The following is a 27,941-nucleotide window of genomic DNA, read 5'->3' on the forward strand; positions in this document are numbered from 1 at the left end:
GATATTTTCCATTTATTTACGGCAGCAGACAATTGCTCTCAAAGTGCAATACTGCGTCACTCCTGCCACAGCCTCCGCTCCTCCTCTGGCAAATACTGGGAAATTCATTCTTAAGAGCACCGTGGACCGCAAGTCTCTCTGGGTGGAAAGTTCTTGCCAGTGCCAATGTCACAGGGAAAACACACGCACACACGAACAGAAGGATACGAGGAGAAGAGCACTGGAGAGAGGGGCCCCTTTCAAATGGAACACTGAGCAGAGGGTCATGGGAACAGCCGGCCTGTGCAAAGTGGGAAGTGACGCCCCGTCTCCCGGCAGCAACGTACATGTTTGTTAGGTTGGCCCTAGTGCGCCTTTTCCCATTTTCTCCAGAACAGGTGACACCACGACCATAACTGGGTCACATCTCAGCGAAGCACAGGTCTATGGAGTAAGAAAGGAAAAGACCTCTCCAGCTAGTTTGGAAAATGGATGGTGTGGATAAACTGACTCTTCAGCCTCCCCTTGAAAGCTGTCGGGCAGAATCTCTGGGGCGCTCTGGGGACAAGATGCTGCCTAACAGAAATAACTCCGCTTCTAACCGGCATAGGGTCAGCATAGTTTTGATGGGAAAAAACAACGACGACGACAACCTTCAAATACTGCAATGACAAAGAGGAAGGAAGGGGAAGGATGAGCAGCTGTAGAAAACACAACGGATTAAAAAATCTGAACAAATGAGACCGAAAAGGAAAAAAAAAGCAAAAACATGAATATGGACAATACACCTAAGCACTGGGCATGACAAAACCCTCACTTGTGAACACACTATGCACACGTGCACCCATAGCACACACAATAGGGAGCTGCCCAAAGGAGGGCAAATCCACACATCTGCTCTCTTTGGAATTTTCATGGCCAATCTGAGTGTGGCAAAAGTGCAGGCCTCCCTGGGGTCTAAACAGGCCTCGGGAGGCAGCCTTTGCCCCCACGTTGGCCGATGCTGCGCCTGTGTTTGCCCGAGTCCTTCCCAGTTGTCTAGAATTTGTTCTTCATATTCCTGGAGTTTAAATCACTGCGAGATCTTTTCCGCTCTCACTTCACCTCTAATGGAAGCACCCCCCTTTTGGCCTCTATACCCCCGTTCTTTTAAGCAGCAGCATCCCGAGCCAGTGGTGATTACAGGGTGTTGAGGAGTTGGAAGTAGGAGGAGAGTAATATAAATACAGTAAGGAAATGCCTGCTACTCTCGTACAGTTTCTCTGAGACCAGGTGGCTAAGGCCTCCTGGCCAGCCTGCAAGGACAGGTTTTAGGAGAGACCTTAATTTAAGGTACTTCGATCTCTGCTCACAAGAGCCAAGTATGACGGTGCTCCCTGGACGTTGCTAAGGACTGGTGCTTAGCACTTCCTTCCATCCGAGGTGCTCTTGGATTCCTCTGACATCAGGTCTCCTGAGTCAGGTCCCCAGCTCCGTGGAGGCACGCCTGGTCATTTCTAAAGCATGCCTGCAGTAGCCTGCAAGAGGTTTCTGTGGGCGTCCTGTGTTAACATGTATACACATGTGCTAACATGTGTACCAGGAGCTGAGGGCTGAAAGCAGGTGTGTCCAAGCCCTGCAGACAGGCACACCACGCAAAGAAAGCTGCCCATCACGGTCACCTTGTCTTCAGGTGTCCCAGTTTCAGGATCACAGAATTTACCACATTACATGTTAATACCTGCCAACAACCAGCTTCTGCTTCTTCTTCAATGAGGGGCATGCAAGAATCCACAGAAACAGGCGGGACGCACAGGCCCTGCTCGCCCTCCGCTCCAAAGCCTACACTTGGAACCTCGCTCCTAACCAACTGGATTCTGCTCCAGCTTAATTACAGTCATACCTTCTAAGCCACCTCAGTGAAACGCATGTGGCCCACTGGATTGCAATTCTAAGTGCAGCAGTGCCTAAGAAAGAGAGTCCCACAGGAAGAGGGAAGGCTGGAGGGCATAAGGCAGGAGACCACGCAAAATCAGTAACACCTTTTCAGAAAGTGGTGGGCTTTGGGGAAGAGGGGAGTGAAATAAACAAAATGTCCCAATAATTTAATGGCAGAGCTAGAAGAGAGCATTTACAGCTATTCCGAGACTCTCGAACAAAAAGCTCTTCCTGGATGCGCAGACATTCATAACACTGATAATTCTCAGTTGACAGCTCTGGCTTGTACACGTGGTGACGACGCCCTTCGTACAGCAAAGAGCGCGACAGAAGGCCCAAGAGGCATCCGGACAGCGCACAGCAAAACAAAAGGCTGAACTCCCCCCACAGAAACCCATTAAAAAAAGTGTGTCTATTACAAAGTCACGTTTGCTGTTTCTCCACTTTACAAAGTCCGCGATGCTGGAGGGTGTCTAGTAGAATCCGTCCTCCAGGAAAGAGTGCAAAAGGGAGCACACAGCTCAGGGATGTCCCTTCAGTGAGCAGATGGAAGGCCCAGCTGGAGACCTCCCATCCATTTTGGACAAACACACACATACAGCAAAGGATTATTGCCAGCTGGTGGACTTTCACAATGTGATTTTTGTATTTCGAAAGCTTGAATTGTCCCTGAAAGAAAAACGGAGAAAACAGAGCATTCAATATACAGATCGTCTATGGGCAGCATACACACACAGGGGCCTGGGGCCCTCACGACACACCCCAGGGTCGGCCTGCCTCGCTAATCTAAGGCCAGCACAGCAACCCGCCTCCCAAGTCCCCTCAAACACTTCGACTCAACTATTTGCAAAAGCAAAAGATTAGAAATCACTCAAATGCACATCAGGAGGGAACTGGTTAAATATTAATGTTATGGCCCATTCATACAAAGGGACACTGTGTATAGCTTAACACAAACAAGGAAGCTCCCTGTGATACGGAAAGATCGCCAAGAGAAATTGATGAGTAAGGTGCAGGACGGCGTGCACACGGCACGCTTCCTTTTGTGTGAGGGGGTGGGGTGATGAAGGCCATAGTCCATATTCGCTTGTATACATAAAAAATCTCTGTAAGACTCCACAAGAAACCACCAACAGCGGTTACCTGGGGCAGGGGAAGGGGCCACAGTGGAAATTGGCAGAGGGAGTAACAGTGGGAGGGACACGTCTTTTGCTCTCTTCCTTACAACACATACAAACACGCACATTTTTTAAAAAAAAGAAAGGAACCATACGATTGTATTATGTATTCAAAAAAATCAACCCACCAGCCAACCAAACAACCCTCAGTTCACAACTTAAGCTGCTTACAAAGGAATATCCCAGTGGTCAAATCTAGGTACCCTTTACTTTAGAAACTTAACTATAATTCTTGAAAGAGAAACGTGTGTGCGTCCAAGCGTGTGTGCGTGTGTAACAGACGATGAGATGTGACCTCCTAGTTGCCTTATATTGCAGACAGGTTTGGCCACTTGCTAGTAACTATTTCTGTTCCCACTAGAAATCCAGCGACATCTTAAAGGTTCATATCACCCTTTGAATTTCAAGATCTAAGGGCTGGAAGGGGCTTTAAGGGTCACCTCATCTACTGCTCTGGCCCAGTGCTTAAGACTTCAATTTGTCTGAAATTTTGAAACAGAAATTGTCATTAAGCTGATTTAGGAGTCGTCATGTCCCTTTAATTTTGATGGGGGCATTGTAGGAACTTTGGCTTACTGACCTACTGTAAAGGTCCCACAGCTGAGCACACGGCCGTGGGTCCAGAAGGAATATACCCAGCCCAGCCAAGCAGTGTGCCCTCCTGCTACTGGCTGACAGGTTCTGCTCCACAAGTGTGGCGGCTGACAGTAGCTAAGAGCCCTCATTACAGAGAATGACTGCAGACAAGTACACTGAGAGGGGAAACGAGCTGGTGGAGGTGAACTCGGGCCAGGAAGAAACTGACATTATCGCAAAAGCCCATATTTTTGTAACTGACGTGCATGGCCGTGGAGCTCACGTATCAATGGCTACTGAACATGTCAATGATTTCCATCTAAGAAGTCGAAGACTCATCACAAACAGAATCTCATGGGGCAAGCATCTTTTTTAAAGGGGCTTTCAAATGGCAGAGCCCACTGAGGTACCACAAGTAGCTAGCAAAGGGTAAGGAACATAACTGATCACAAGACAGACGAAAGCAGGAAAAACTGACGTGTGGTCACTGCTTCTGAGACCCCTTAGGGTCGAGGAGCTAGAATCCAAGTCTACATGACACAGGACACCTGCAATGACAAAGAAGTGGCAAGGAAGGGATGTTTGCTGCGTTCCACTTCCTCCCTACTGATTAACTAGAACACCAAAGTCAATCAGCAGGGAAAAACAAAGACTAGTCAGCAGACAGGCAAGGTGTGGGAAGGTGGAGTCAGAGAATTTCCTGACTATGGGAGAATTATCCATCTCGGAGTCAGACAGGGCAGGCAAGGATCTGGACCCAGCCATTTCAGCTGCTTAGTGACAGAAAGAAGAGAATTTTCGGGATAAGTCATCACCGTAAGCAGGTCATCATCTTTTGGAAGAATTCCTGTACTGTGCCGGCGTTAGGCCAACGACAAATTCTTCTTTCTGTGGCAGGTAAACTGAAGAGCTCTGTAACACTCTGCCATTTCGATACTTAGCATTGATTCTAGTTATTTCCATCGCCATAGATCAATTCATAGTCAGAAAATCTAAGAAGTCACAATCATTCTAAGGTCTATTTGTAAAATGCAAAAAGAGAGGAGTAAAGGAGCCAGGAGAATCAGCTGAGTTTTTCCAGGGTTTGAGATAAAAGAAAAAAAGAAAGAAAACAACAAGGGTGGGTGACAGGCTCCTGACAATGACAAGCTGGTGGCAGTTGGTGGCTTTGGTCCAGCCTTTCTAAAAAAAGTGCATTGAGAACAGCTCGGTGCCAAATTTAGTCTGAGGCATGTGTGCACCTCAGACCAGCTGGGAACTAATCCTCGGTTATGTTCCTCACCCAGGCAGCAGAGCAGAGAGATTAGGAGACAGGGAAAGGAGAATGTAGACAGGAAATGGCAGACGCCACAGGCGACTTTTGTTGGTTTCTAAAAAGATGGGCCTCTGTTCTTTTGAAAGCAAAACTGAAATTTAGAAAATGTAGTGAGCTCCCGAAAAGTAGCCTCTCTGGCCACCTAGCAATGTTGGGATGGTGCATGGGCTATGGGGAAGGATTTTGTTTTTGGTTTTGATTTTTCAATGACATGAAAGATCTTTTAGAAGGAAATAAGAAAATGTTATATCCTCATCTGTGAATTATGCAAAATAAGCAACTGAGACTGAGCCCAGTGTATTGATTTAAAGGGGCTTTTCAGACATCAAGGTTTCTACTGTATCTTAATTTACTCCAGAAGAGTTTTACACTCCAGGGCACAAGACGCCGGGGCTGAAAGACCCACACACTGGAGGAACTCCTTCTCTCCTGGTGACCCTTTGTCCTGATGACGGTCCTCAGAAATAGCAGAGCCCCACCCAAACTGGCTTCCACCTTCACATTCCCAGGCAACTTGGGGAAAACTGTTGTCCAGATACTCTCAAACAGCTTTCTCATCTGCTGCGCCTCAAGACGACTGCCTTTTTGTACTTGGAGAGAAATGGCCAAGTATAAATTCCGGACAGAATGAACTGAGGTCGCGGTTAGCTCCTGCGCTGGACAACAGAGCGAGCAGGGTGGTCAGATCCTCAGCAGAATGCCTCCTGCTCTTGCAGCAACCTGCCATTGTTCTGGTGTCCAGAGGGGGCACCAAAGTGATTCTGGGTCCTCTCAGGAAAGCTGGGGGAGCCACCGGGAGGCGCCCTACCCAAGTCTGCTCTGAAGGGACCTCCAAGAGCACACTTGCAAATCGGCCCCCAGACTTAAGCACACGTGGTCTCCAGGGGAACCCTCTGGCTATCAGCTGTCCACTCCAGGCCAGCTCTGGCTTCCTCCTGGCTCCTTTCTGCATATTGGATGAAACTATAAACCTCCTAGGTTCCGTGGGGCAAATTTCAATCTCTAATCTCCCACTGAGGGACCACACGAACTTCATTCCCCAACAATACAGATCACTGCTCCGAGCGTGGTGGCCCAGACACAGAAATAACCAGAATCTTCTCCCAGCAGCTAAATGGGACTTCTAGTGGAGCCACAGTTAAAGGGGCAATACTTATGTGTGATGGAAGTCAAACGAAATGTAATGGTGGAAGATACCAAAGGGAAAGTACGTGTGGTTCAAGAATGATTTAAACAGCAGTTTTGATTTCTTCATAGGTCATGATTTTCATAGGAAGTGGGGGAAAAAAGGGAGAGAGGATGAGAAGGCTAAAGTGTTAGGGGCCTCTGAAACAGTAGCTCAGACAAACACCAGCTCGGTGTGTGTGTCTTGTGGGAAGATTCTCTCAAGGTTCAATCAATAGAGATGAAACATGAAATCTTTTTCAAATCTGTTAATAAAATGAAGTGGGTTGATTTTTTTGGTTAGTCTCTCATAAGCCTTTTAGACTTCCAAGTCTGTGCTTCAAAGCAGCAGAACAACTAACCTATGAAGTGCTTTTCATCTGCTTCTACCATGTTTCCCCGAAAATAAGACCTGGCCAGACAATCAGCTCTAATGCGTCTTTTGGAGCAAAAATTAATATAAGACCCAGTCTTATTTTACTATAATAAAATACCGGGTCTTATATTAATTTTTGCTCCAAAAGACGCATTAGAGCTGATTGTCCTGCTAGAGCTTATTTTCAAGGAAACAGTAAAAAAGACATGGTAGAGAGACAAGAAAAAGAACAAAGAGATTCCAAAATGGCAATTATGCAAATATATGACTTTTCAAAGCAATTCAAAGGTAATTTTCTTGGGGGATTTTGTGTTAGCTAAGGGGAGAGGGAATAATTTTAAGTTTTCTTCCATTCTGACTATTCCAATTTCATTTTACAGCCTTTTTTTCACAGAAGCTAAGATGCTATTGATTTTCATAGGTATCATCATTTTATGTACTTTAAGAAGTAAACATTGCCAATTAAACTGTGACTAAAATCTTTCTTATCACGTTCACTATAAACACCCACATTTTAGGGATATTAAAAGCAAAAACAATCTTAGAAATAATTAAATATGGTCACATTATTCAAACAATTCAATTACAGCCCCAGGTCTCTAGACATTTAACTTAATTTACTTCTAACATCTGCTATTTTCCAACCTGCAAGTCCCTGTACCCACTGCCCAGCTCACGCATGTTTTTCATCCTCCTCCTGCATGTTAGCAGCCACCTCAGAATTCCATCTCTACTACCTTTTACAGGGAAACCTTTTACATTACCATTTTTCAAATCTAGTATTATCATCTAAAAACAGAATTTATAATAAAGGATCTGAACTATTAAAAAAAAGAGGCATGAGAACAAAAAAATGTAAAGAGGCAAGAGGGAGCATTTTTGAGATCTTGTTCATCCGTCATGTGTCACCAGTTTGGCTCAAATAAACTCTTAGAAAAATTCTTTAAAAACAAAATTTAAATAAGTAAAATAATAATTAAAAAAAAAAAAAGAAAAACAAAAGAGGCCTGAGCCGGTCATTCGGTGCAGGAATTCTGGGACTGTTCATCTGCTCACGCACTCAGACCCCTGGCCACCTGCTTCCGTCCTTCAGTGGCGTCCTCTCTCTTCCAGCCCCTCTGAGGGAGGCAGGTCTCCTTGTCTTGAAAAAGCCTCATTTCCTTCCTGGGAAGGGGGCGTTCTGAGGCAGCTACCACAGTTGATATGTTCTGTTCCAATCTTAGAAATTCTCTATTTCTTAGGAATGGTGGCTGGGTGCGGGGGTCGTTATGGTCCAGGAATATGCTCTCCAGTGGGGCACATGCAGATACCGTCCTTGTATCCATTCCACTCAGCCAGAATAAATGACCCCGATGTCCTCTGCTCACAAAGCAGATGTGGACTTGGTACTCTCTTAACTGAACCACAAATGTCCTTCAAGGGAACGCTTCAGTTGACCCAGGCCTGGGTACCCTGGGGCCTCTCCCCGCCAGTAAATATGCAATCGTCTAGTTATAGTACAACCTGGAGCTCTGTCTCCCCCGGAGTCCCGACACCTACCCCCCAGTTCTCATTCACCACTGGAACCCTGAATTCTATCACCATTTCCTGACAACTCACAACCATCACCAGCAAACGAGACATACCTCTCACCTAAGCCAGTGGAGGCCTGTAGAGCTGTCCTGTGAGTCACAGGGCACTGCCCGACAGCTGAAAAACGGCCATGTCTGGGCAAAGGAAAAAGGTTTTGTGGCACATCTATGATCATGCGGTGCTGGCATCAGAAGAGATCTGAGACACGCTAGTCTGTGGAACCTCGTTTTCCAAATGAGAAAACAGGAATGGCGAGGTTCAGCAGGGGACGTGACCCAGGGAGGACGACACGCCAGCGGCTCCGGGCTCAGTGTTTTACTCTGAGACCGTGACAATCGGTTAGAGAGGCTAGCGCAGACTCAGTGCTGGCAGAGGTAAGGTTGGGGGCAAACAGGGAGAGGGCAGCCCCGGGAAAGCGGGGCCGTGCGGCTGAGAGGTATGTCACAAGGTTACAGAGAAGATAGACAAGGCCCTACCCTGAGTGAGAGACAGAGGGGGAGCGTCCGATCAGCGGCCGCTGCTGTTCACCAGGCCATGAAACTCCTCCCAGGCCCTGACAAACCAGAGACAAAAACACAATCGCACATTCAGATCAAAGCGTTTTAACAGAGAGAGCAGACACATAACCCCAAATCCCATGTCAGATGCCCTCAAGGTTGAGTGTGGCCCGCCCACACCTGAACAGTGGCGCTGCTTCCCACCTAGACCTTCCTCTCAGCTTAGCAGTGATGACCAGCACCTTTCAGGGACCCTTGGCACTCCTGCTGGCTTCTCCACTGGCGAAGTCTGGCCCTCACTATGCTCTCAGGGGTTTGCAAGTCCCCCTCTCCACTCCAAGTCTACCAGGGAGGCCCATGAGGTCAGAGCTCAGCTCAGCCATCACTGCAGACACCAGTTCACTGGACCGAAGGGCAGCAGTGGGAGTGAACACAGGCGGTACAAACTGTCTTCAGCAGGCCTCGCCCTGAGGGTAAAAGCAGGTACCCAACAGCAGCCAGGATGGCTAAAGACGTGACAGGGCAACTAGACCGCGTTCTCTGCTTTCACGTGTCCAGCGTTCTCACCCTTCTAACCTCAGACTCCAAATTTCTATCAGGTTCCGTTTCTGAAAGCAACCATGTAATTGTCTTAAAATTGAAGCTGTGTAGGTCACGGCAGTTCAAACTTCCCAGGGAACGAAGCTCATTTACAATGTCCATGCTGATGAACTCAATTTAAAAATTGGGGTTAGGAAGGGATAAGAATGTGACTGAGGGGTACAGTGTCAGGCTGGTACTCAACAAAGAACAGGCCCGGGGGGTGCAGGTCGGGGGGACTGCTGGTTGAGATAGGAGGAACCCACGCCCTAAGGCACCTAGAAGCCCTAAGCCACCTCAAGTTTTCTCAGAGGAAGTGATGTCCTACCTTATCACCCTGGCCACTTGTCAGCCCCATTAGGGACAAAGTAGCTGGTAAGTTCCCGGGAAGTACACATACGATGGGGAATTTGTGCTTCTAAATCTCAAATTCCTTTTTGTCAATTATTCCATCCTTGGTTTAAAGGGGTAAGAATACCCAGGGTGCATATCATGTCACGCACTAGGTTTAATATCATGGCCACCGAAATATATTTTATTACCAGGCTTTCTACAGGTAGCTTTTCTTCTTCTTCTGATGGTTTCTTCAGAGTATTACCAAAGCTACCAATACATGCTAACTGAATCGAAGAAAAATGTAAGACCGCCGAGCAAGTGAGCAGCCTGTCACGTCACAAACTCAGTTTCCACAGCAAGACTCTGCTCCACAGCCCATCCTGGAGATGGTAATGTGATGAACTCTTTGTGAGTCCATGACTGACGTCAGAAGGCCATTTCACTCTTCACTCCAAATTAAGATACAGGCAAAGCAAAATCTGTGCTTGGGCAGTGACCCAGGAAACCCCTCTCTCGTTTTAACAGTGAGATTTAAATTCTCTTTTAAGCAACTTCAATGTCAACAAGAAATTGCGTGGTGTGTCGAACTTTCATCTCATTTATCCTTTTGTTTCCAGAAAGGCTTACACTAGTCCAAACAGCAGTTCTGTGTCAAGAAACTGCAGAAATATGGATTTCAGAGTACCCCTCTAATCCATTCCAGTTATTAAACTGCCCTCCCATTTTCTTCAGAAATATCTTCCTCACATGGTAAACCCCAACAGGAAGAATCTGGGTAAAGAAATTTCCTCACAGGGATTCAGTGGAAATAAAATAGTTGGTCAGTCATTGGTCTACTCACTCTTATTCTTGAAGGCCACGCTCGGCTAAGAGCAAATCAACCTAAAGCTGGGTGCGAATATTCTAGCTATTTTCCATCTGGCATCCCAGGCATATTAGGTAATATTAAAACTTGCTTCTTTTAAAGGTAAAAAAAGAACAAGTTAAATGTTAAAAGTGTCACATGAATGAAGTTTTTAAAATTACCCTGAGATTGATACAGCCTACACAGGGACTTGTGCACAAATTCAAATGACAGAATTAACAGGGTCCTTTAAAGACCACTCTTGTCTCAGCTCACTGACCAGCGAGCAAACAGAGCAGAGATCTCATTTCTGTGTAACTCTACGTGTCCCCACCCCCATCCAAAGTCTGGCTCCCAGCCTCCCTCTCAGCTGGCCCTGGACACTCATGGACAAGCCCAGCCTCCTGCCCAGCCGGGCTTTCTTTACTTTGAACATCAGCAGGGGAGTATGTTTCATAAATGCGAAGCCAGGCCAGCAATTATGCCGGTGTAAGCTGGTCCACGGGGCCATGATTTAGCTGTAACAGGAAAAGGGATGGTTTGGTCCTTGCCTGCAAACCTCAATGCTTAAGTACAGTGAAATCTAGACATGGTCAAGGAAATCCCCACGATCTGACCCGTTTTTCCTCTAGAATAAGGAAATAAAAAGTCACCTATCCTCAACTTTCTCTGCAAAGGGGTCTGGTCAGGCTCCTCAACACTGGGTCCCAGAGTGAAGCTGGGCCTGTGTTCCCCTCTTCCACTCCAGGCCAGATGCACAAAGGGAGTCAATGGGACTATTCCCAGGAGGAATTCCCTCACACAAGACACTGCTGCTTTATATGGCTCTGCGCCCAGTTACACCTTGGTGGTCCCATGATTCTGGGTTGCAAGTCTGGCTGTTACGAGATTTCGTCTCAAAATGGAGGACAGTGAGTCCCTTGATGCCTACAAGGGCCAAACCTGTAGAACCTCACCTGCGAATGACCTCACTGAAAGGAGTCATGCACCTGAGCTAACACTCAATTTAACGAGGTTCCCATTTCTCAATGGGACCCATTCAGCCTTAAGAGGCGAACTGTTGGCAGTACAAGGGCGGGGGCAGCAGGCAGGCATCCCCTGTGGAGCAAAGCACAGCTCCCCAGGCACTGTGTGTGTCCGCGTTTGCCTCAGCTCACCCAGGAGCGCAGCAGAAAAAGGCCACAGGCAGTGTGATGGGGGTGGGGGTGAGGGGGCTAGAAAAACCAAACAGTTGAAAAACGACGTTGGAAATGGAGCTGAAACACAGGAAGGTGGAGGTCCACTTGACTGAGAAACTTAAGCCTCTCCTAAAAACACTGCTCCCCATTTCCAGCGGCCCTGCTCTCCAGAATACTTTCTTCCTTCATTTCCCTTGAATTCTCAAGTCCCTGCAGCAGCTGTTCCTTGGCTCAAACAAAGTCACACCTGGGTGACAGCCACAGGAAGCGGACAAAGCAGACCAGCTCTGACTCTGATCACATGTGGCCGGGCTCAGAGGGGTCTCGGGGGCAGTTTGGTGCTTTCTGATCAACTCTTACTCCGGAGGGGGACATCAAGCTCACCCCTGGCCCAGTTATATTTGCTGAAGTTAAGGTCAATACATGTGACATAATAGTGGAAGGCAGGAGGGAAAGGCCACAGAAGGTGCCTCTTTGACAAATGCTGCAAACAGAATAGGCATCTCCACATACCAACACATCTCCCATTTTCTAGGGACTCCGACCAATTTTGGATACACGCGAAACAAGGCAGTGACATAAACACCTTCAGAATGTGGAGCCCAGGATGCCGGCCCGTGTGTGTGCTGTGGGATCCCAGGCCCCATGGAGACCGCTGGTCAGTCAGGATGGCACAAGCACAGAGTGCTGCTACCCAAATGGGTCAGCCATTTCAGAAAACTCCCCATTCTGCCCGCAGCCACCTTCACAGACGCTACCAGGCAACCTCTCTAGTGCCTGGAAAAACATTCGTTTCTGGTTTGGTGGTAGCTCCCAAGAAAACCTGCAGTAACACGAGGCTTGCTGCAATTCTGCATGCAGGTTAGGGGCCTGCAGGCCCAGATGCAGCTCACACAAGCCAAGCCACAAAGCACAGGAGGGGCTGGGACGTGCTATGGTCACGTGGCCTGGGGAGCGAACTCACACAGGCCGAAGCTGCTTCGCACCCCAGACCCTGCTGCACGGTAACCCTGGGAGAAAGGGGACGGCTGGCACCTGGAGGCCTTGCAAGCAGAGCGAGCTCAAAGACAAAGATGACCTAAGGGGAAAGCAGAAGGGAGAAGGCTGGCAAAGAGCTTGTGGCTCGGGCAGCAATGGCGGTGAGGAAGCCCCGGGAACACAAAGCAAGGAAGCTACACACATACAGCCACATACAGATGGAAGCAGGGCTTTCCCTCCAAGCAAGAGACTTCTTTGAAGTAAAGGCAAACAAAGTCAGCGAAGCCAAGGCCAAGGGTCCCCCTTTCCAACCTGAGCGACTGACTTCCCAGCCGAATTCTGCATCAGAAATCACTGTCCTTGTTGGGAGCGTGACTAGATGGAAACTAAAATTCAAGTACCAGAAAATGGGGTCTCATTTTGAGAGCTAGATGTCACCTCATCATGTCAGACCTCAGCAGAAGTGGAACAAAATACCACGTGACACTGTACAATGGGCTTTTATGAAAATGAGGCTGCATTCCCCCGATGGCCCTCCGTGGAGAAGTCTGCGCCATTCCTTAACATGGTGACAGTCAGGCTGAAAGGCCACTTCTTTGATGCGCCATAAAGAGCAAGAGCATGAGACAAGCTAGTTTAGCACCATTTATTAAGTGATCTCAGCTGTTGTTGTAGCTGCTGCGTGTCAGCCTGTTCTTAAAACATATATGCTCTTCCAATTCCTCTTGTCCAGGACAGAAGGATCTTCCAGGTAGCACGGCAACAGAACAAGACACTCCGATGATGCCAGCTTCAGTGATGGTGCCATCCAGAGAGGGAGAGGGTCATGGCACATTCAACCGCGACTTCCAGAGGTTTTGAAAAAGGAGCCTTTGGGGGCCCAGCCTGCCTGGCATTCTAGTGGAAGTGCAAAAGGTTGGCACATTGGGAGAGGAAAGAGAGGGAGACGCAAGGGAAAGTAGTATTTGGGGGTCATGGAGGGTTTTCTGGTCCCTGTAGCTGCAGGGCTGGAGTACTAGGCAGACCTCTGGATAAAGCAGTGCGCAGCAGACTAAGACAAAAGCCCACAGGTTCTCCTAGACTTGTACACATTTCTGTAAAAGTTAGGAAGAACTGCCTCAGGCTATTAGAGAGGGAGAACAGTGGAGGGGGAGAGTGGAAAAATACCTCCTTCCCTTTCCTATCTAGGTGAAAAGCTTTTGGGGAGATGGGTTAGGGGAAGGAGGGGGAACCTTGGGAACCTTGAACATAAGAGTCCTAGAAAAAGTACACGTGGATCTCTCCAACCTGCACTGAGTCTGGCTGGAGGGCAGAAACTACTTCTACCACCAGAACAAAGAATAGGACACATCTGCCTAGAGGAAAACAATGCTAACACAGGACTGCTAAGTCAAGCCACCAGGGCCATGGCTGGCTAGTAACTCTTGGTGGCTCCGATAAGACAAATCCGGCCATGCGATGATGGACCAACTCCTGTGCAGCGTTCGCAGTTAGAAACTGGCCCTTGGCTGGTTGAAGCCAAGCCCGCCCACAACACTGTCTGTGGCTGCTGCGCACCGTCGCTGGGCTCGCGATCAGCCTTTAACAAGAGTACCACGGTGATGACACCACTCACGAGGATGATGACAGCAATAACATTACTTGGCCCTGGACGGGCAGTCTCCGTCTGAGGACCTCCAAGTACAAAGACTCAACCAGCCTCCCAACAAGCTGTTAGGTGAAGTGTGGTTGTCCCCCATTTTACGGATGGGGAAACTGAAGCAGAGTGGCAGAGACTTGCCGAAGGCACGTACTGATGCTGGAGTCGAAGGAGAGAACTAACCCTGCGAGTCCCGACCCCTAGCTGGCTAGCTCTCCCTCCAGTTAGAGAAAATCTAACGGCCACTCCCCACTGAATGCACTCGTGACATTCGCGGAAGGAGCAAGCCCCACCGGTGACTCTCACGTGGGGATCTCCAGCGCCATGTCCCTGAGTCTAGGTAGAGCGCAAAGCTTACTTGCCCGCTGGCATTCACGATTCTCTTAGGTTCTGCTCTCACGAGCATACTATTCTGCTTCCTCTAGGATTTTGTCTCCACATACAAGGCAATGGAGTCGCTATTCCTGATAAGAACTCAATTTCTCAGGACAAAGAAACAGACTGAAGCTAACAGGTTAACAAGACATGCAACAGTGGGGTGGGGGGCAGACAGGGAGGATTTGCATGTGCAGTGAAATTATCTTTAAAAAACAGCAAGAAAAAGAGTGCTCTGTCTTTCGTTTTAAGATAGGGTTAGCCCACGAAAGACAAGACAGCCTGTGTAAGTAGAGCAAGCCCAGGCGCTGCGGCTGGGGTTCTGCAGAGGGCTCTCGGAGCAGGCGCACGGGGAGCCTCGCCAGCCAAGAGCGGCTTCCAGGGGCTAGAAGCCCTAGAGGGGAAGACTGGTCTGTCCCTTCTCCGTAAGTCAGTCTCCTGTACGACCACATTCCTCTGGACCCAACTAAGGCCCTGCTTCTGCTAAGCTGAAGGAGACGGCCCCCCAAGCCCCCCCAGCACGTACTTGATGCTGTCGGTGTGGGTTTTGTATTCCATAATGGTGTTGGGAGGTAGGTTAAGCACTCGCCGAAGCGTATCCCGGATTCGGGCTGTGGTTGCTTGGTCGCTGGCAGTCTTATTCCATATGGAAATAATGTCCTCCTACAGGAGGAGCAGAAGGATTCATCAAAGCACACCGGAGGCATGAGAGAGCAAAGGCAACACGAAACCAGACCTGCCCACGGGGAGGCTTACCTGAAACCGGACAGAGACCACAGCCCCACAGATCTCCTCCCCAACCATGAACTGTTCCCCCAACATGGCCAGGATGAGATTCTCCCAGCAACGGGATGCCAAGCCCTTCCGCAGCCGAATAATCCACTTGCCACCATTTTTATTTGCATCATCCTGGGAAAAGTCAGAAAGCACAAAAGTTAAAACATGGCTTCACAGCTGTTTTCTTTGGCATGAAGTCAGTAAAAAGCCAAGGACCCCTGAACACCAAGAGGTCTTCAACTTCATAGGAAAAATGATGGTAGAACCAGGGAGAAAAGAAATAGGAAAAGAAAAAAACCAAGGGAATCCTTATACAAGCCATTACCAAAAAAACGGCTAAACTACCCCTTAAAAAAAATCCTCTTTTTCCGGAACTATGTTAGGAATCGAAATGATGTCAGATTTCAAACACAGATCATTCCTGACTTCATTTGCTAAGAGTTTGCCAAGCATCACCAGGTCCCAAATACAGACATGAAGCCCTGTCTGTATTTAGTCAGGGTAGAAGTCTCTACCCAGACTCAGTCTAGTTGAGGAGATAAAAAAAAAACAAAAAAAAATTACAGCATCCAGTCTGACGAGCACTGCTGTAACAGGGATATGCACAGTAAGTGAAAGAAGAACGAGACAGAAATACTCGAGCAGAGGACACATTTAAGCTGGGTCCTGCAGAACCTAGGAGTTAGCCAGGCTGAGCAGGCGAAGGGCTCTGGGAAGCACAGGGCTGCGGAAACTCTGAGTGTAAGACAGAGATGCAAAAGAAGGCTCGCTGCGCTGAAAGGAAGACCAGAGGTGATGGGAGATGGGACTGAAAAGCAGACTAGGTGCAAGGTCACGTGAGCAGTGGAGGGCTGCACATGATTCAAACATATTGGGGGGCTGCTCGTCTGTAAGCTTATTTAATATTGGGGGGCTGCTCGTCTGTAAGCTTATTTAATATTGGGGGGCTGCTCGTCTGTAAGCTTATTTAATATTGGGGGGGCTGCTCGTCTGTAAGCTTATTTATTACCCATTTTAATCATAAGTATACCACGGTCACATATCACATACACACAACCAGTTCTATGGGAATAAGGGTAATTTTTTTTTAAAAAGCCCTTTAACGTTGTTGCAATACCATTTTAGTGATAAAACAATCTTGCAAAACCACCCAGACAGGTACTAGCATTGTGTCTTTTCCCAGACATCCCCATTCTAAGGATGTACTAAATACTGATGCGGTTTTGAGAGAAGACTTTAAAATGCTTTTAAACTTGGCAGGGCTAAAAACCCTCCAAAACACAACTTGCTCAGAAAAGCAGTCCGAAGCCCCTACTGCTCACCTCCCACATGGGTTTAATTCCTTCTTTGAAGAGATGGAAGTCACTGTGGCCTGTCAGGTCCCCGGGACGTACCATGTGGCTGTAAAACCTCCAGAACTGCTCCACCTGTGGAGAGAAGGCCGAGTACCAACGGTGTGTCTTTTCTCTGAATGAATGCAAGATTCATTTAAGAGAGAGGCACCAACGTGAAAGACACACTGTTACAGGCTGTATTTTGGGAGGACACATTTTCATCTGGAGGACCGTGTGGGAGGGAAGGCATGTTAGACCAAAGGACATGGTATAGTGTGTAAACGAAAAACGTAGTATTGCTGATACAAGAACAAACTCTTTAGGTGAGAAATGCCAGCCTCAGCCAGGAGCCTTAGTTGGTGAGGTCACCTCAGCCAATACGCATGCTCCCGCAGAAGCCGCAGGATAACCACCGCATGCTGTGAAGACCTTGTTTGACACAGCGGAAACCCTTTAGTCCAGAGGTACAGGGAGTCCCACATAACCTCCACCTGAATGTACTTTTTAGAATAAAATCACCTCTTGACCAAAGACTGTTTACTGGCAAATAGAGCTACAATGGAATACACTTAGTTCTGTGTATTAGAACTAAGCGTATTAGAATACACTTTGTTACTGAGTATACGTGACCGAGCCAAGTATGTGCACGACTGTCCCCCATAGCGCCTTTGCAAGGCCAGGACGGTCCAAAACCAAGCAAGGCGTAGTCTCTCATCCTGAGGGTTTCAGCCCCTCTTCTTGGCTAGAACACTTGTGCTTCTCCTTGTTCCCCCTTCACAGTCCTGTTCGAAACGCAGACATACTTCTCGACAAGTGTACGCTTACTGATGCTCACGGTGCTATTCCTGTTTCTCACAGCAGTGCCTCGGTGGGAGGTTACGTCCCTGTTCCTCTGTGAGTCAGAGGACACCTACCAAGTGCTGGCCAGTGAAAGGCCACTTTAGGAGAAAAGACAAAACGCGGAACAGTCTGAAGAGAAATAGTTGGCAGTTGCCAACACACTGAAAGCAGGTACTGAGTGAACAGAGCTGCAGGTCTTATGTCCAGATGTGAAGAGCAACTGAGGAGAACCAGACCTTCTACTGCGTGAAACGGCTGTCCTCGCAGTTCCTCTACAGACCAGGACAGGCGCAATGTCTCACAGAAGTCGGGAAAGAATGTCATTCCTAGGACTTCAATACAGGGTCTCATCTCAGCAACTGCTATGCTTAACTGCACACAGTGATCTGGGATAGTAAGTGGCCATATGTACACAATGAGCAATAATCTTTTTCCACCCTAACACAGTGGGAAGAAAGAAAGTGCACCCACCAGAAGCTCTGGCTCACGGTGTATTAGGAATGGGAGGGCGGTGGTGAGGAGAAGAGTACACAACCAGCCCCAACTCCCCAATCAAGCACTGTTTTCTTAATGGTTTAGTCTCCTCCAATCTTACACCCAGACTGTACAATCTTACAGCCACAATCTTGTATCTAAATCATGAGAGATAAAGCAAGCAGCTCAAGAAACATTATTAAATTTTGATTTTTTTTGTCCTTCTCTTAAGGTAATTTTGGTTTTTGAAACCAAAAGATAAAAGAAGTGTTCAGACTCAGCATATGAGGTTCAGAAATTCCCTCAGCTACCTCACCCATTTTACAGTTGAGGAAATGGCTTCCCGACTTGCCCCAGCCCAGAGTTCAGCCCGGGAGCAACGAACCTGGTGGCTCCCAAGCCTAGTGCTCTTTCATTTCAAGATGCTGCCTTCTCAGTCTCCCTGATGCAGGAACTTTTCCATGTAATTAAACGCCAGGACTAAGGACTAATGGGAAATGCCGCTTTGGGTTTAACAATTCTATTTCACAATAGAATTATGTTCTGTGAGGAATTTCATATTGTGAGGCATTTCTTAATGCCCTGGATTACACAACAGCAGACTGTAAACACTGTCACACATCCAGTGAGCATTAACCCAAGACGATGCTGTGAGAAACGATGCAACTCAACATACGTACCAAAAGAATGAAAACAAAAACCTCTTTTCACAAGTTGGGTAAATATATATATGCTTTCCTTAAAACGGAAAGAAAAATGCTAGAAACATTCGTAATCACCACCAGATAACTGAACAGAACCCCGAATAAACACCTGCTCCCCAGTTCAGTGCCTTCTCTGATCCTCCAAGGACTCATCCGGCTGTTCACAACACGATGGCTGCCATTTTCCTGGAGTGTCTACCATTCCCCCAGAGCAGGTCATGACATTTTTTGTGACAGGTTCAGGAATGTTTGGAACACAGTTGACCCTCGAACAACACGGGTTAGAACTGCGAGGGTCCACTCATACGTGCTATTTTTTCAAATGACCCAGGCAGTTCAAAGCCGCCGTGCTGTTCAGTGTCAACATCATGGTTAGGAACCAGCATATGAGGAGGGCCGACTGCAGTTACACAGGATTGCTGACCGGGCGGGAGGTCCGCGTCCCCAACCCCAGCGCTGCTCAAGGATCAACTGTATATGGATATTTTCAGAAATTTAATTCTCTGCCAAGAATTCCTTTCTCTTCTGATCACCTGATCAAAATTTTAAACTTCAGGGCGGCTGGATGGCTCAGTTGGTTAGAGCAGGAGCTCTGAACAACAGGGTTGCCGGTTCGATTCCCACATGGGCCAGTGAGCTGCACCCTCTACAACTAGATTGAAGACAACAAGCTGCCGCTGAGCTGCAGGAGGGACGGCCGGATGGCTCAACTAGTTAGAGCATGAGCTCTCAACAAGGTTGCCAGTTCAACCCCCACATTGGATGGTGGGCTGCGCCCCCTGCAACTGAGGATTGAAAAAGGCCACTGGACTTGGAGCTGAGCTGGACCCTCCACAACTAGATTGAAGGACAACGACTTGGAGCTGATGGGCCCTGGAGAAACACACTGTTCCCCAATATTCTTCAATAAAAATTAAAAAAAAAAAATTGTATCCTTGACCTTTAAAAAAAATTTTAAAACTTCAATCTTAAACCCATCTCCTCCGAAAGAGGCTTTCCCCAAGTTGAAATTCATCCCTTCCCACCTTAGAACTCCCAGAGCTCTCTGGCCACACCTTCCCAAGGGCACTTCTGTCTCCCTCCGTTATTAGAAATCCCTGGCCACGCCTTATTTCCCTAAAGGCAAGGTCTTAACTCATTTTAGAACCCTACTAGTGCCTTGAATTCATTCAACAAACATTTCTGGAACCAAATATGCACCAGCGCACAAGCTATTTTTAATATTTCAAAAAAGCCTAAATTTATCAGAGGTAAGGGAGCGTATCAACTCAGCACAGGAATCAGATGACCTGATGAACAGTTATATGTGTAGTATATCTCATTAATAAACGAATAAATAGATACAGTTTATCTACTCATTGAGCCCCGTCATGTATTCTGGTGCACTGAATGCATGAGAGTGAGAGAATATGGGCTTTGAATGTGGCTTTTACAGTCTGTCCAACCTGAGTCTCAACACTGGGTCCTCTATTTAGTTAAGTAAATGGCAACTGACTTGAGACTTTAGATCAGATACTTAAGTCTCACTTTTCTCATGTGTAAAATGTGGATAACATACATCACTGACCTCACAGGGCCATCGTAACGATTGGGGGAAGTTATGCAAAGTGCTTATTACTGGGTGCTTCCTCTGTACTGATTTGTTGTCATGTTTACTGTCGATTAGTTTCCTTTTCTAGTGTCTGCACTTTAAACAGGACAGGTACCTCAATAATGACAAGAAAATAACAAATCCTGCATTTGATTCTGCCCAGAGATGGAATGTACAGCACGCAGGAAGTGCATAATAATCTTTGTTGAACAAGACTGGTTTTAGTTGCAGACAGCTTCTCAGGGAACACAATCCCAGCTGTCTGTGAGAGCGCTAAGACGAAGCCTGGGCTCTCTGTTCTGACAGTACCCACAAAAACAATGATTAGAGATTTCATTTCCTTTCTGAAGACAGGAAAAAGATGCCACTTTATACATAATCACTAACCTGTCCAAAACCCTGATGGGAGGTCCTTAAATACAAAAGAGACTTCTGAACTTGACCATCAAACTTCATGAGAACAGACACCACGTATTATAAAATTTTGCCCACGTATTATAAAAAAATCACCCTTGACGCTTTGCACATAGTAAGCATTCAATAAATATCTACTTAAACAAACCTGTATTTTGCACTGTTTCCTTCTGATCAATTCCATAATTCCCATACTTGCCACCTACAGATGTCTAGTGAGAAACCTAAGAAGGAACAAATCTGACCTCAGAGACTCACATCAGTTGACTGAGGAAACCAGAATCCTAAACAGGTTTCCAGGAGGATAAATAAACACAATATAAGCACAGGCATGAATTTACTACCAAGGCCCATGACATTAAACCCCTAAGTACTCACGGAGGCAAAGGTGCCGATCTGTTTGATATTCTGTTCGTAGCTCTGCGAACTGGTGGGACGGCCGGGGGTTCTCCTGGAGTACCAGAAAGTGTAATTGTACTGCAGGGGGTGCTCTGCCGGGCCAGGGACAACAGCCTGGGAATTAAAAAAGGTGTGTTAGTCCCGGGCATTTTTCACATGCTCTAAGACTGAGAAAATATTTTCCAGTGTCACCCCTTCCTACCACCACAGCTTAAAAAGGATACATTCTCAATTACGTGCAAAGGGACCTCAGATTCTGCTGACACAGTATATTTCTTTAGTGGTTAATTGATTCTAAATTCTTGTAACATTTTATCAGTGTTCTTATGGCTTTTGTAACTTTCTACTTCATAACATAGGTACTTAGTTTCTATCCTATCTCAAGTATTTCCAGGCCCAGCACCACCTCCTCTATGATATTCTATCACTTACCTGCTAGTGACCTGGGGCCAAGCTATTTAATCTGTTTGTGCCTCAGATGCTTGTCTGCAAAACGGGGATAATAATAACAACCGTCTCATGGAGTTACTGAGAAGATTAAATAAATTAATAGATGTCAAGTGCTTGCTTAGCACAGCGCCTGGCTCACAGTAAGTCGGCTACTATTATTATCACTGTTAAATGTAAGCTTCTTGATCCAGTTTCATTCACCTTTGTGTCCCCTCAGCACCTAAGATGCTTGCATTTAGAAGGCAGTCAATAGTATGGAATGAAGCAACTCGTAATTGCCTTGATTTTTCAAGAAAGAAATTGATCCAGCTATCTCTCATTGTCTACATTTTCTCTTTTCCAAGTCACTTTCAGCTTAGACTATTACTGACTGAAGAGTCTAAAATTTCAAGGCATGTGCAGGATTTGAAATACTCAGCAGCATCTGATGAAGCACGAACAGCCTTATTCAACCCCAGGGTTAACCTCCCCTACCTCAGGCTAGGAGAATGCTGGAAAGCAAGAAAGCATCTCAAGGGCCTGTGACAAGGGAAAAGTTCTGAGTTCCCAAAACGAACTCTAGTGATTGAACAATCTTTTCTTAAGAACAAAATCAGACATTACAAAACAGTATGCAATCAAGTTCATCGGTATCTTCCAGATACCGACTCCATGCGATAACCATGTCTCGAGCCCAAAGGCACCCACGTCCGCGCAACACAAACCCACCTTCCTCTTGCCGCCGCTCTGACTCTTGTCTCGTTCCGTTTTTTCCTTCTCACCATCTTTCTGTGCGCTGTTTTCTTCATTCTGCTCATGGTCCCCACTGTCATCATCTTTCAATCTAAATAACAAAAGCAAAACAATGTCAATCCGTGATTGAGCAGACTCTTGCTTACCTAACAAAGGCACCAGGTCACGAGAACTACCATAGAACCAACCCGAAGTCACTCAAAATACTGGCAATGAGATGAGAGAAAGGCAAGGAAACGCAGAAAGTGAATTAGGAGGATTAAACGAAAATGAAATACCCGTCAGCTAGTGTGTGAATTCCAGAAAGCACCATCTACCAGTTTCCTAACAGGCTGTGCAAAGAAACCAGAGGTAAACAATTTAAGAAATTGTTTTCTCTGCCAAAAATAATCAATAATAAGGAGAGTTTCTGGAGTAAATAACTGCTCTGGCATTTCAAATGAAGTTTAAAAACGACCTGTCTTTCTTGCCACTTCTAACCATCCCTTCCATCCTTCGCCACTGCTACTGCTTTAGCTCAGGCCTCGCTGTCATCTGTTATTACAGTAAACTCCTAAATGGCCTCCCCAGCACACATCTTCTCCACCCCTTTTCCATCCTCCAGACAGCCACCAGCATGATCTTCCTAAATACCAATCTGATCATTTCCCTTCCATGCTAAAAGTCTCAGCAGTCACTTACCCTTTGACGCCCACCCGTAGGATAAAGCACAATGAATGAAAGATACTCCAGAGCCTGACTCCTGCCGAGGGCATCCTCTTCCCCTCCCCCACCTCCCAAAGCAACCTACATTCCCACATCTGTGCTACCTGCAAACTCCGTCCCCCTCAGCCTGGGGTGCCACTCCTCCCACATCTGTTTTTCCTATGAGATGGAGGGATCCCTTAGACAGTGTCTTATTAATCTTTGTATCCCCAGCACCTAGGACACGAAGATGCTGTCCTAACATGCAGCACAAATTACTGAATCAATGTTAAATGAAAAGAAATGACTATCTTCTTGCCTCCAGGTACTCCGGGCCTTGCTCAAACATACTTTAGGTGCTACCTTTTTAGGAGCAGTGAAACTACTCTAAGGCTTTCAGGTACACCTAAAGTTCGCTGGATCCAGAAGGTGAGTTCACAAAGATGATAAGAATGCTGCTTAGTCTAGAGCTGGACCATTAACTTATCATGGACCTTCTCGAAAATCACCTTTCTCGCCCTAATGACTATCTAGTCAAGTGGAATTAGGCACAATTCTCAAGAAAGGTACTGGAAATGCTCAAATTATAACTCAGATATTACCCTATACAGATACAGAAACCTGCTGTAAAGCATTTTACATTTTTGTGCCCAGGAATCCCCAGTGCCTCGCACATAGAAAGCACTCAGTAAGTATTAGAATGTACGAGCTGGCCATGTGTTGGGGCGCCTGCTCTGCCCATTCCACAGCCCTGGCTGTAGGATATACTCAGGTGGTCATGCACTGTGCCATGAAAGCCCCCGTCCCCACCCTGGCCAAGAACCTCTGCCTCAGGCAGGGCCTCGCTCAAATTATGAGCACATTCCTCCCTCACCTTGTCACCCACACGATGAAAGATCACACAGCGTCAGAGCTGGGCCACAGAGTCATATAGAAGCCATACAAGAAAAACCACGCGGGAATAAAGACGAGGAACACAAGCAGAGAAAGCCAGTGAGGGGGGAGCAGGGAGGGAATGAACAGATGAGCAGAGAAAGTGGAGGGGAGCGTGGTTTCGTTGCTGCCATTTCACTGGCTTGGTTCAACCACCCTGGACGTGTGGGAGACCATTATCTGTGCTTACTATACCCCTCCCCTTTAGGAAACTTAGGTTGGTTTGGTCTCCTTTCCAAAAGGAGCCTGTCTAGCACACAAATCCCACATTTACGAAGCACCTACTGTGTGTATCAGACACTACAGAGAGCGCCTGCCCGAGGAGCTAAGGTACACGACTCTGGCCTCACAGGGTACACAGGCCCCCGCTCTGCCTGCCTGCTCCCCACATACTCCTTTCACTGTAGCCCTGACCTCACCCCTCTGGTAGGCTCATTACGTGGTCTCTTCTCGGAGAGCCGTCTTTCCCCACTTAACTTGTCCTTCAGGACTCAGATTGAGGGCCATTTTATCTTGGCAATACTTTCTAATCTCTCCCTAGGCCAAGCTGGGCTCCCTTCTTCTGGACGTCCCCATGTAAATGCTTGTACCTGTCACAGCTGTACTGTCAGGGCCGGTGTTTTATCTCCTGATCTAGAACATCTCATGGGTTTTTCTATCGCACAGGCCCCAAGACAGCTCTGCCTCTCTTCTTTAGGGCATACCCCAGGGACTCAAACCATTTCCCTCTCTTCTTAGCTCCCAGCTCCCCACTACATTCTCTGGGTTCCCTTCTCTTTAAGTCTTGGTTGAAGAGGGACACAATCACCCAGCATCTCATTTTGCTAGAGCCCCAAGCAAAGCATATAACTTCCTTTCTTTTTAGTGGCTTTGCTGCTAACCACTATTAGAAAACAGAAAAATAACAACAAAAATAATTACGTGCGAGGAGAAACAACACTGATCCCTGAGTCACATGTCCAGACTCCCTTCTAAGACAGTAACTGGAAACCCTAATGGGCCTTCATCTTGAGCTGTCATTTCTTGAGGGTGCAGCTGACCAACCACCTTGCCCTCTGAGCCTACACTTAAGGCAAGTCATCTGTACCCTGTCTTCCAGAGGCTACTCCTCCCATCTTGAAGCTGGATTTGAGCCAATCCAGACTGAGAAGTCAGAGCTCCCTGGACTCAGGCAAGGAGTGAGCATCTCTGAGGCTGTACAGCAGACAGAGTGGCACCTGATTAGCTCACCAAGCGGATGCCCAGGTATGTCCTCATACTCTCTGACTACAAGGCTTCCTTGTGGGTAAGAACTTGGTCTAATTCATCTTTATATGTCTACTACCAGACAGTGGCAGAAAACAAACATGTTTAGCGAATGGATTTCTAAAATCAGAGCAATATAAGGCAGAACAGGATGAGTGCCAAGTAAGGGATTCAGACAAGAGTTAAGAAGGGGCCAAAAGCTAACAAAGACACAAGAGGGGCAAATCAAGTTTGGCATCTAGATCTGAAAGCCAAGCTTATCAGAGCTAGGACTGCAGTACAGGGAAAGAATCTTGGGGTTTGCATATGAACCCCAAGCAATGGCAGCTAAGCACTTGGCAGGTGTAGGGGGCGGGTAGCAATTCCAGCCCTGGGTTAGCAGCTTCACTCCTAGAAGCAGCAGCCACACAGTGAAGGAGGCTGGCGTTCTCTCATCAGAGCCCACAGCTCAGATTTAATCTGATGAGACCACAGCACTCAGCTCCAGGCACTGGACTTTTAGGATTCTGGCAACTGAAACTCGGCCTTAGGGACCAAGTGGTGAAGAGTGGCCCATATGTAACAATGGTCTAAAAACTGCAGACTTTTTGCATGAAAAGCAGTAACAACAAAACCAAAACTAGGGGCAGGAGCGCTGTCTTCAATTGCTCATTTCAAATGAAAGAAAGTTTTGTTTTTTTCCTGCATAACTAAAAGACAGATGTTAAAAAATTCTGGCGCAGGATAAGGAATAGTTAATAATTACAACTAATTAAAATGGACTCAGGTTAATTTTTGTCAAGAGGTACTTGAGCCAAGGTTAAACAACAAATCTGGGTTTGAATCCCACCATATGGCCCTTGCTGCTGTGGGCAAATTACTTAACCTCAGGAAGCCTCCTTTTCCTTCTCTATAAAAGGAGGTACCGAGGTCCCCTTCGCAGGGTTGCTAAGGACTACAAATAATATGTGAGAAGTATCTAGCAAGATGCCGGGTAAGGCATTATTATCATTCTTTTTTTAATTGTTCTTTTACTATGGTTTTATCAGGAGCATTATTACCATTCTTAAATTAGCTTACTGCAGACCTCCAAATGATTTGGGCAGGACTGGGCCACATGACCCATAAAGTGTCTTAAGATAAAACTTTGATTTGGTCCATTCAGTGAAGGAAGGGGACACAGGACCGGCAGAAAAGTACACTGAGGCCGGACTCAGGTCTGGAGCTAGGTGTTGCAGGGTTTCTGATGGGGGAGGGGGTTGGTGCAGAGATGGGCTCCGCTACCCAGCAGGCTGCAGAAGCACTCTGCCAAAAACTACTAGAAGGGCCCTCTCAGCGACCGGGAAGCATTCCTGAGGGGCTGCCTGCACTGTGGGCACCCAGGACCTCTGAAGGTGCACACCAGCATTCGGCGCTGGGACAAACCAACTCCCCGCCAGCAGCAGCTCGTCACAAACTAAACTAACAGTAATTCCACTTTACATTCATACCTCACTATCGAGCACTTTACCAAGTACCCTTAAGCAAGGCTGAATGTGATTTGACCCCATCACACCCCTGTGCGTGGCAGCTGTGTGGCAGCAGGGCACTAACCACTGATGTGGCTTGGGTAACAAAGGCTCAGAGCCTGGGTAATTTTTCGGCTGTCAAATAAGTGGTAATTGGTGGGTGTGGGACTGGGAGTGTAGGTCTTGGGAAAAGACAGATTTCCTCGACTACTAGAAGAGGGCTAAGGCCATCATGTACCTGAAGCCACAATCGCTGGAGGGAAATATGCAACATCACTTTGCATTTTCTTTCTGCCTCTCCCACCTGACGCTGGAACGAGGAATCAGACAGAATGTATACAGAAGCCGGGCAATGACAAGTATATCCGTTGGGCAAGAAACTGAGCAGCCCTTGGCGAGTGTGTTGGAAGGGAAAAGGCGGGGGAGGAGAAAGGAAGTAGGAAGGAGTCTCAGGAAGACGACGAGAACTCCGTAGGTGGGCAGCGCGGTGCGGAGCCCAACGGCCACACTTCCTCACTGCATCGTCACAACTCTACGCCACGGGCTCTGTTACCGTCCCCACTTCGCAGATTAGAAAACTGAGGCCCAGAGCGGAGGGGTGACCTGCCCGGGCCAGAACGAGCGTGTGCGGAAAGCTGGCTTCAGAAATTCAGGAACAGCCTGAATTGGCTGCGGAAACACCCAAACCGCCGACGTCGCCGCCCTGCCACCCAGTTGGCAACCCGCACCCGCGGGGCTGGGAGACCGAAACCATCCTGGGCGGCACGACCAGCCGCCGCCGGCCCGGCCCCCGCGCTGCACCCTCGGCCCCGACGGCCCCGGCGTCCCCGGGACCCCTGCACCCCGCCTCCCCAGTCCCCTTCTCCCCACCAGCCGCCCGGGCCGGATCCAGCCCGCAGCCCGAGCCCGGGAGGGACGCCGGCGCCGTCCACCTGGTGTCGCCGCGGGCCGCGGAGGACGCCGGCGCGGGGAACGGTTGGGGGAAAGCGTCCCGGGAGGCGGCCACGCGCCACTTACGCGTCGAACTTGTTGTTCATCCTCCCGTCGTCGCCACTGCCTCACGGAGTGACTTCCGCTCCGCCGGTCCCTCCGCCTCGGGCCCGGCCACTTCCGGTGGCGCGGTGTGCATCGGAACGTAAGCGCGCTGGCCGGGTTGGGGGTCGGGCGTCCGGGCCTCCTGCCCAGGGCGGCTGCGCGGAGGCGGCCGCCGGCAGCGGCTCTGTCCCCGTCGGCTCCCCGCCTGCCCAGCCGCCCCGCGGCTCCCAGGAAGCGTTCCCGTCCGGTGGCAGCCCCCGAGAAAGAGGCTGCGCCGCGCTGCTGACCGCGCGGCCTTTGGGCTCAGCGTGGTGCCGAGCCAGACTCCGTCCCCAGGGC

General features: G+C 48.0%; 1 protein-coding gene across 3 annotated transcripts; it reads right to left on the reverse strand.

Annotated features, from left to right (window-relative positions):
• Window positions 1–27,735, reverse strand: EIF4E2 (eukaryotic translation initiation factor 4E family member 2). Of its 3 annotated transcripts, XM_033112080.1 has the most exons (8): window positions 27,585–27,735; window positions 22,195–22,309; window positions 21,016–21,150; window positions 16,603–16,707; window positions 15,260–15,412; window positions 15,030–15,166; window positions 8,554–8,630; window positions 1–2,565 (listed from the first exon to the last, which is right to left on the reverse strand). In XM_033112080.1, the coding sequence occupies exons 1-7, from the start codon at window positions 27,602–27,604 to the stop codon at window positions 8,585–8,587; spliced, it is 711 nt and encodes a 236-aa protein (XP_032967971.1). In that variant the 5' UTR covers window positions 27,605–27,735; the 3' UTR covers window positions 1–2,565; window positions 8,554–8,584. The 3 variants fall into 3 exon arrangements, with proteins under 3 accessions (XP_032967971.1, XP_032967972.1, XP_032967970.1); XM_033112081.1 differs by lacking the exon at window positions 8,554–8,630; XM_033112079.1 differs by lacking the exons at window positions 1–2,565; window positions 8,554–8,630 and adding an exon at window positions 13,122–13,386.
• Window positions 27,736–27,941: the final 206 nt, after the last annotated feature.

The sequence above is a fragment of the Rhinolophus ferrumequinum genome, chromosome 8 (assembly GCF_004115265.2).
Source record: "Rhinolophus ferrumequinum isolate MPI-CBG mRhiFer1 chromosome 8, mRhiFer1_v1.p, whole genome shotgun sequence".
Taxonomy (NCBI): domain Eukaryota; kingdom Metazoa; phylum Chordata; class Mammalia; order Chiroptera; family Rhinolophidae; genus Rhinolophus; species Rhinolophus ferrumequinum.

Excerpts from the sequence above, each read along its gene's own strand:
- EIF4E2 (XM_033112079.1), bottom strand. The coding sequence starts at position 27,604 with ATGAACAACAAGTTCGACGC. Across the intron at positions 21,151-22,194 it reads AGAGCGGCGGCAAGAGGAAG|GCTGTTGTCCCTGGCCCGGC; the intron begins GTGGGTTTGTGT and ends TTTAATTCCCAG. Across the intron at positions 15,167-15,259 it reads TGGTCTCTGTCCGGTTTCAG|GAGGACATTATTTCCATATG; the intron begins GTAAGCCTCCCC and ends CTCCTCCTGTAG.